General features: G+C 34.9%; 1 protein-coding gene across 1 annotated transcript; it reads left to right on the forward strand.

Moving 5' to 3' along the window:
• Positions 1-962: 962 nt before the first annotated feature.
• Positions 963-3,100, forward strand: LOC111887118 (uncharacterized). Its single transcript, XM_023883287.3, has 5 exons — positions 963-1,434; positions 1,526-1,813; positions 1,901-2,186; positions 2,314-2,436; positions 2,526-3,100. Exons 1-5 carry the CDS (start codon positions 1,111-1,113, stop codon positions 2,639-2,641), a joined length of 1,137 nt encoding a protein of 378 aa, XP_023739055.1. The 5' UTR covers positions 963-1,110; the 3' UTR covers positions 2,642-3,100.
• Positions 3,101-10,001: the final 6,901 nt, after the last annotated feature.

Raw genomic sequence — 10,001 nt, forward strand, 5'->3', positions numbered from 1 at the left:
ACCTGATCCCGCCGCACTCACACCATTACTCATGCCTGTCAGAATTATTTCCAACAAGGATATTTTCGTCTTTTCCACCTTCTCCCTTAAGGGTATAACCGTCAATCACAAATTTCGCGCTGCACCCAAATTCTTTACATCCACACCCAACAGAGTTTCGTTGTTACATAACACCCCCACATAAATGGATATTTACACAGCTTGCACATTTTCTAGTAACGATTTATGATATTTTGCTCCACCCCCACTCTTAAATAACACCGTGAGAATTTGGGATACATTTTGATTTCAACATTAGGTTATTATTTAAATATTAAATTTAAATATGATGAGTAAATAGTTTTTGTATAAAAATATAACTAAACATGCAATTATTGAGCTTAAGGTTAAACATGGGGGCTGAAAATAAAACATGGTTCCATCGCTTACATGCAAAGCGTAACTGCCACGTGTACTTAAGGCGTGGCGACACAGTCCAACAACAGCAGAAACGGAAGCGGCGACGTGGGGCCCACCTGCCTTCCATTCTCCCGCCTCTTCAACTCACGAACCCCTGTAACAACGGCCGTACAACCATAAAAACGGGACTGTGGGTCCCATCCTCCATCCCCACTTTATTTTTTATCACGTATTTGATCAACTAATTTTACGGATTTAATTTATAAACATTTTTCCAATGAATATTTATTATCATAATTTCTTTTAGAAAGATTAGTTTTAAAATAATTATAGGGTTTGGTTATCTCACATGCAAGTAGGGTGAGTATTGACATAGTGGGGTCCAACTACAGCACCCACCCGACCCGTATATCCAATGAACATTAACCTGCATACAATACCCTTGGCAAAAGCAAAAGAGGGAAAAGAACCCCTTGTTCCCCCACTTGCTTCTGTAGGCGCGTGTCATTCACTCTTCCCACCACTACTCTTCTCCATATTTATATATCCCCAACACTTCACACCGTTTCCTACTCCATTAAATATCTCTGCATCTTCTCCCTATCCAAATAGCGACCGACGGCGTGAAACTCATAATTAGACCCTTTTAAGTAGCAGGGATTTCTTTGCTGTAATCAGGTGGTGACTTATTTGTGATAGTGAAAATCTGCCATGGCGCAAGAGTTGGCTGACGGTGAGTTTTGGCTACCACCGGAGTTTCTCAACGACGAGGACATACTCATGGACTTCATTCCTGGAAAACCCAACCCTGCAACCCCCACCGGCGTTTTGAACAAGGGCTCTTACAGTTTCGGGTCGTACGGGCCTAACTCGGATCTGAGTTCTCCGGTGGAGTCTGTAATGGGCTCTACTGAGACGGAGAGTGATGAAGAAGATTACCTGAACTGTTTGTCCCAAAAGTTCGCTAAAACTACTCTACAAGATGATTTCCGGAAAGCAGATGCCAATTTCAACTACGAAAACAACCACTCTAAGGTATCGTTTTCAACCCTTTTTTGGGTGTTTTTGTTATTATATTCTCTTAAATCGTAATTTCTAATTTGGGGATTTCTTTTTGTGCAAATAGGCCACTAGGGTTATGGCGGGTTCGCCGCAATCAACACTGTGCGGTTGTAAAATGAGTTCAAGCAGGGGTAGCCCTAATTGTCCTTCACCGCCGGCCACGGCGGCGCTTAACCGCAACGAGGCTTCATGGGATCTTTTGTACGCTGCTGCCGGCGAAGTAGCTCGGATGAGGATGGTTGAAGAAGCTGCTTCCCGTTACTATAACCAAAACAAAAATTACATGGCTCAACAAGCACCTCGAAGAACATCAAGCCCTAACCTCAACTATCAACAACTTCAAGTTGCTCAAGTCAGTATCCAATATCCCTTTTATTTCGTACTCATTGTTATATTCCCATTTCTTCTAAATTCTGATGGTTTTTGTTCCTTTATGTAGTTTCAGCAGTTGAAGCAGCAACAAATGGCGAAGCAACATCAGTATCTGCAATTGATGCAACAGAACAGAACTAGGAATGACTCTGTAAACGGCCGGCCGGTGGCTCCGCCGGCGTCTGCGTGGCCTACGCCTCAACAATCCCAGCAGCAGCCACAGCAACGACCACCTGGGTCGGGTATGCGGGCTGTGTTCCTCGGAAACCTTACCACCAAACGAGAATCCACCGGTACTGGTGTTTTCTTGCCTCGCCAAATTGGAGCTCCAACTGAGCCTCTCAAGAAACGAGGTCTAATTTCTCACTTACTTCATTTGTTTTTTTCCACTAATCTTTTTTCGATTTTATTAAATGATAATTTTAATTTGAATTACTGGATCTGACTTCTTTTTGGTATTATTTGGTTTGATTTTTTCAGGATGTTCGACAGTTCTGCTTCCCGATAGAGTTGTTCAGGCACTGAACTTGAACTTGGAAGCCATGGAAGCCGAGTCTAAGCTTCAGTCTCGTTGCAATGGAGGACCTCTTGCTTCTGACTACGGTAACTTTCGCACTCCACTTTTTTGTATTTAATATCTCCTGTTTTCATATTTGTAAATTCAAGTTTCTTAAATCTGTTTCTTGTTTCAGACGCCGAGATGATGTACCGGAGTAGCGTTATGATGGCCCAACAGCGGAGAAACACCCACCGTCAACAACCGGCATCAAAGGCGGAGTTCCGGCTACCTCAAGAATGGACCTATTGAAGAATCCAAATAGTAGTTTTAGCAAAAAAAAAATAGTATAATATATAGTATAGAAGATGATTTTAAGAATGGGATTTGTTTTGTTTTTTAGTGTTTGAACGAATGAATCAAAAAGGGGGGATGATGAATAAAGAAAGTGTTGGTGGGTGGGGTGATAGGAGAAGCAAAAATGCTCCGTTTTGGGTTAGAAAGGAGGGTTTTGTTTATTTTAAGAATAAGGTGATCAAGGTTTAGATTTAGTAGAAGGTGAAAGAAAGTCAAGCACAATGTACAAGTTTTTAATCCATGAGGTGGGTCGGGTCGGGTCGTGTTCTGGTTAATGTCTTTGGATGCTAGCCATCAACTTGGTGATATTTTATTTTGTTTTTGGACACGAAAGTTTGTAGGAATGACAATTCCAACCCAGTATTTGGTAAAAAACTGGGCAAGTTATAATAAAAGTAACTATTAATTTTTATAGCTTTTGTTTTGTTCAATGAAATGTTGATTATTATGTAATAAATTGAATTATAAATGAGTTGATACGACTATGGTTGATGCATCTATAAATTTTATCATTGGTATATTATTAAATGAAGTGGATACAAAGACAATAAAATTCAACGACGTTGTCATTAGAATATTGCGGCAGAAAAAGACCAGTAAAATTTATTGAACGTAAAAAATTAAACTATTAAAATTTTAATGCGACATTTTTAGAATTGTAGAAAATATCAAAATAAAGTGTCACCTTGATACTTAACAAGTAATGCACCAAATTTGAGATTTGAGATTTGAGATAAGAGAGAGGGAAACTTTGTTTTGTAGAAAACTGAAAAGTGGTGGTTTTTGTCGGGTATATAAGAATTTGAAAGGGTGAAAAGAACCCTAAACCGGTGCGTTTTGAATTGTAGCAAACTTCTTCTCCTGTTTGTTCAACAACCGAATCTACTTACCTTACGTTTTTCTTAATTATTTGTATGACGATAATTATCATTAGTCTACTGTTTTTTTAATATTAATTACTTATCGATTTTATTTGGTTGTTGAGAATAATTTGTTTGTATATAATCAGTAACCATGTGTCTTCTATTAAGTTTTTGGGTTGGCATTTTGGATTGATTTCTTTTTTTTTGTTTGTTTGAAAAAATTACTAAATTTCTATCCAAACAAACTTTTTCTTTTCAATTCGAGTTTTTTTTTTCTTAAAACCTTAAATGTAAAAGTTTTTACAAATTTGTTGTATATCTAAAGACTAGTCGGTAGAATAACTAAAAAAAGAGATGGTAGCTATTAAAATATAACGTTTGAAAAAAAATAACTAAACATCGAAATGTAAGCTAGTGAATAAATGTAAAATGTAAAATGATATCAAATAATATGTAAAATGATATCAAATAATATGTAAATGAATAATTCAATAATATATAAATATGAATACAGGTATGTTAGTTGAGATTTTTTTTTAATAAACTAAAGTCTGTAAAAATATAAAAAATAATTACAAAATAAAGTGATAAAATGAAATAACATTGAACTAGAAAGAATTAGACGGACAAAATCAAAAGGTAAGTTGATAACTTAATATATGCTCAACGATTATTGAAAAAAAAAAAAACTATATTTTCACTCGTTTTGAATTGTGACAAGTTCTCATTGTAATAATAATTAGCTATAAAAGGATTTTCGTTGGAGTTGCTCTTATAAATTTGAACATATTTTGTTAGAACAAATTTTATTAAGCTAGCAAGAAGATAGACAGAACAAACAAATAACATCAAGAAATAACAAATTTATAATCCTGCAACCAACGTATCCAATTACATCCATAATATTCTCAAAATCTAAGCTCTCGTAATCCAAGTTTTCTCAAAATCCCTAATCTCACTCTAAGGTTATAATATACTGTCTTTCTTTACATAAAAAAAAAAAGACATGAATAACACTTAAAGCATATCCAATAAATAATATATGTTATAATTAAAAAAAAAATTATCATCTTATATTGGTTAATGTCATAAAACCCTCAAGTTTTCAGGGTTTTATCGGTTTTGTCCAAAGTTGAATTTTATGTCCGTTTTTACGCTAACATTTTCGAAAAAATGTTCGGTTTTACCTCTTTACCGGTGATAACAGGTTTTCTTTACCATTATATTAAATTCGTAAAAAAAACCTTAAGTTTACATTTTTTTTTTGCGTTTTTACCCTTAAGTTTAGAATTTTTTTTTTACACTTTTACCCTAACTATTTTTTCATAATATACGTATTCATTCAGAAAAATCGTATTTATATACAAAAAAATGTTTAATTAAATATTATATTTATATTTTTTTAATGTTATATATATATATATATATATATATATATATATATATATATATATATATATATATATATATATGTGTGTGTGTGTGTGTGTGTGTTTGTGTGTGTGTGTTTGCAAAGTTATACCATTTAAAAAGACAAATAATATTTTTAGAATTATGAATACGTGTTTTATAAATATAGTTTTTAGAAGTGTAAATAAATATTTTTACATTTTTATATATTAATATGTATCTATACTTCTAAAAATATATTTATACTTAAAAAAAAACATATATCAAAATATATAGTTACACTTCTAAAAATACATGTATATACTTATATAAACATGTTTATGATTCAACAAGTGTTTTTTTATTGATATATATATATATATATATATATATATATATATATATATATATATATATATATATATTTTTAAATACATAAAATGTAATGTCCCAAAGTTTAAGACTAAAAATTTCTTTTAATAAAACATTACTTTAAGCAAATTCATCATTTCAAAACATAACAGAGTATTAGTTTCCAAAATACATGCTCGTTATCAGAGAAAACATTCCCAGACTGTCTAATTTATGGTGTGTGTCATGCAATCACCCCGAGCTCTTCCCTCCGCTACCGGAAGTACCTGAAACCAAAACTGAAAACCGTAAGCACGAAGCTTAGTGAGTTCCCCACCCTACCACATACCATGCATAACCACATACTGCACATACTGGGCCACGCCCGCTATTATGGGCCTTGCCCCCTACCTCGGGCCTCGCACGCTACAACGGCCCCGCCTGGCTTCGAGCCCCGCTCGGATACAGATCTGTTTCACTTAGGCCTCGCCTGTCACAGGGCCTCGCCCACTAACATATAATAGCACATAAACATATCACATCACATCACATAAGCTAAACACATGCTAACGGATCTTGTCCTAAGGCCTCGCCTATCTCTGGCCCCGCCCTTGTCGTGCTACTGATGAGTCATGAAACCCCGTCCATACTCCTGCTGATAGTGAGGTACGGGCCCAGCCCAACCTCACTTCTTCCCTAACTTGGGCCTCGCCCCTGATCTGCTGCTACTGAGATGTGGAACACCATCCACACTCTGCTATTTGTGAGATACGGGACCTCGCCCACACTCACCTCCCTACCAGGCACATACAAGTATCACACAGACAACAAGTATAAACTATCACATAAACCATTCCTTGGGCACCCGCCCTCTATCATTGGACCTCGTCCCGAATATCATACTAGCATACTGTGCCTAAGGCTAACCCCCGAGTCTTATACTCATAATTACATGGGCCGACATTGTGGCCGTAGACCCATTCATACAAAGGGAAACTCACCTGCACTGGCTGAACTTGCTGATGATCCCACTAGCCGCTGCCCGACAACTCTCTGAACTCCTGCTCCACCCGCTCCCTGAGCTACCAATAACAATGCAACACTGAGTCTAACTGACCCCGAAAGACTACCAAGTCAACTCTGGTCAAAGTCAAAGTCCTGGTCAAAGTCAACCTCCCAGGTCAACCCTACTCGCCGAGTCACCTTATTGACTCACCGAGTTCATATGTTCAAATTCCTTCTATTCGCGACTCGACTCGCCGAGTCAGTCCATGACTCGCCGAGTCTACCGATTACCAAGTCCTGACCTGTCCAACTCACCGAGTCTCCATTCGAATCACTGATTCGAGTCTCAACTCGAAGGGTTTGGGGTTTCGCAACCTGACTCGCCGAGTCCAAGACAACCTTCAACAGATTCGTCGAGTTGTTCTTCCAACTCGCCGAGTTCCTGCCCAACTTCATCTGACTCGACGAGCTGTTCATCCCACTCGTTGAGTTCCTCCAAATCTTCATGCTACTCGCCGAGTCCACTCAAAGGACTATCCGAGTCCATTCAGACCTCCATACATGCAGAGGACTTTTGAGTCATGCATGGACTCCAAACTGTAGATCTACCCTTCCCAAGCCTATTCCTCACATAAAGTTGCAAACTTTACGTATAGAGAAGGAGATATAGGCAAAATACACCACAAACTAGGGTTTAAGGCAAGGAGGCTCCATAATCAACTCAAGGGCTGCTACTTTATGCTTCTCAAGACCATAATATGCTTAGATCTGAAGTAGCAACTTCAGATCTGGCTTCTAACTCGAAATAATAACATTATGGCTAAAAAGCCCCAACAACCACACATAGATCTAGGTGCAAAAAGGGTCCGGGAACTAGTTTATTACCTCCAAATGCTTAGAATGAACTCACAATCCCAGATCTATAGTCCCTTCTTGCTCCTCCAAGTTCCTTCTTCCTTCTCCAAGCTTTAATGCACCTTCCAAGGCAACAAATGGCTCAAATAGAGGATATGGCGGCTAGGGTTTAATGTTCTGGGTGAAAGAGGCAGTAAAGGAACCCCGGGGAAGAGAATGAGGCGCTTAAATAGGCTCCAAGTCCCGAATTTAGGGTTTTCTCCGCACAGACCAGACTCGCCGAGTCCACTTGGCCGACTCGCCGAGTTGGTCACTTACACCTCGACCCGGATCCCACTCGGACTCGCCGAGTTCCTCCTTGTACTCGCCGAGTCTCCTTTAAAATTAGGGTTTTCTTTCCTTTCTTGGCCTTCCCGATTTTGGGTGTTACATAAAATTATGTACTTGTAGTTCTACAAACATATTAATTTGTGTTTTTTTACATCTTAAATGGTTTATCCTAGAAAAAAACCCATACACACACACACACACACACACACACACACACATATATATATATATATATATATATATATATATATATATATATATGAAGAAATAACATTAAAAAAATATAAATACAATATTTAATTAAATCTTTTTCGTATATAAATATAATTTTTCTGCATGAACACATATAATATGAAAAAAAAAATACAAAGGGTAAAAATGTTAAAAAATATAAACTTAAGGGTAAAAAGGTAAAACACTACAAACGTAAGGTTTTTTTTTTTGCGAAATTAATATAATGGTAACATGTTATCACCGGTATAATGGTAAAACTGAACCTTCTTTTGAAAATGTTGGGGTAAAAACAGACATAAAATTGAACTTTGGGCAAAACTGACAAAACCCTAAAAACTTGAGGGTTTTTATAACATTAGCCCTCTTATATTTCACTAACTTTAATCCTTTATTAAAACAATTTATCCAATTGTCTCTCTCATAAACATGTATTTTTTTTATTATAAATTTAACTAATTTGTTGTCATCTATATAAAATATTCTATAACACCCTCTTATTTAACTTATGATTTTTTAAACATACACAATATTTAAAACATAAAATACTTTAGTAAAAATATTATTAAACATTAATATTTAACCCATAAATATGACTACGTGTCCAATTAAAAACTCTTATTCTTATTATTAACCCATAAATATGACTGGGTAACACTTTTACAAAATAAGTAAATAACACTGTCTTTTAATATTGATACCTACATAACAACAAATCACTTAAACAACCAAACATACCAACAGTCCAACACATAGCATAAAAATCACTTTATGATGATCTTTCTATGCGTTCTATAATATGAGAGCAAGAAACTAGCATAACCGATCATTATAAGAACTAGGAACACAAACATCACCATTAACTTACCTGAGATACGTTGTGGATAACAAGGACAAGAAATCAGCCGTTGATGACTACCTTCCCACCATAGAGTCCTGCAATGCGAATTCAGCCAACTTAAACGTACTTATCCCAACATAACCATAAAATAACAAAATATTCCTATTATTTGTCACTCAACTACATTAAGCTAAAAAAATACATATAATTTTTATTCCTTTTTATTTAATTTCGTTTAGTGAAATGGTTCCATCATAAGTTAAAGTAATCAAAAGAGACAAAATTCATAAAATTATAATGATGTCCTGACTTCTAAAATCCAATGTTACGTTGTCAATAAATAAACATATAAGATTCATTTTCTAGAATATACAGATTAGATAGGCGATATCTTGTTAATAACACAAAAGAATAACAAGTTAAGAATTTTTTTATTATAAAACAATGGTTTCTTAGTAATGAAATACTCAAATACCATATATAATACCATATTTAATCCATTCAAATCTAACTCTATAAGTTTTGTTCAATTCGTAATCGAACAAAAATCGATGCTCCCAAGTTTGATTAGACTTTGTTGTACAACATTTCATAGTTTGACTGAGTTTAAATAAAATAACACCAGTTGGGCTCACTTCATGGTTTGAATATAAAGTACAAACCAAGCATTTTTCGATTAAACAAAAATGTGTCTTAATTTGTTTTGGAAGTAGAAGTAAGAAGATGCCTTCTGCCCTTATGCCTTGACGACTTTTTCCTTCTTTTTCTTGGTTTCAGGCCGGACCGCTTGGTTTCGTACTTCTGGTTGTCGTTATTACCTAAACCGGACAACCATATAATAACACATACAAAACCGTCTTTCTATGTAGTTTATATATATAGCCACTTACCTTACTTAATTATATATATATATATATATATATATATATATATATATATATATATATATATATATATATATATATATATATATATATATATATATATATATATATATATATATATATATATATATATACACACACTGCTACATAACATAAGAACTAGTGATTTTAACAAAACTACCAAGACTATGATTTATTCATATCTAAAATCTCGACACGTGAAACAAATTAAAAATAGATGTCTACGTTTTTTTTTATAAAAAAAAATCGGTTTAAAAGGTGTTGCAAAGTCGATGTTGTGTCTATAGATTAACAAACATGGTTTATAAAAACACCTATTTGCTAACTGACTTTCGTGAGGTTGACATTTCATATGATTTAGCGTATGTAAATTGTAAACATAAATTTATGCTAAGGACTATATATGATATATCTATTTATTTAGAAAACTCGTGGTCCATGTACCAACATGCAAATAGAATGTTGTCTATCTCTTTTATTTGTTTTTCAATATTCACCTTATTTTTCTCAAGGAATAACACAAAAAAACATATGAATAATCACAA

Source organism: Lactuca sativa, chromosome 8 (assembly GCF_002870075.4).
Source record: "Lactuca sativa cultivar Salinas chromosome 8, Lsat_Salinas_v11, whole genome shotgun sequence".
Classification (NCBI taxonomy): domain Eukaryota; kingdom Viridiplantae; phylum Streptophyta; class Magnoliopsida; order Asterales; family Asteraceae; genus Lactuca; species Lactuca sativa.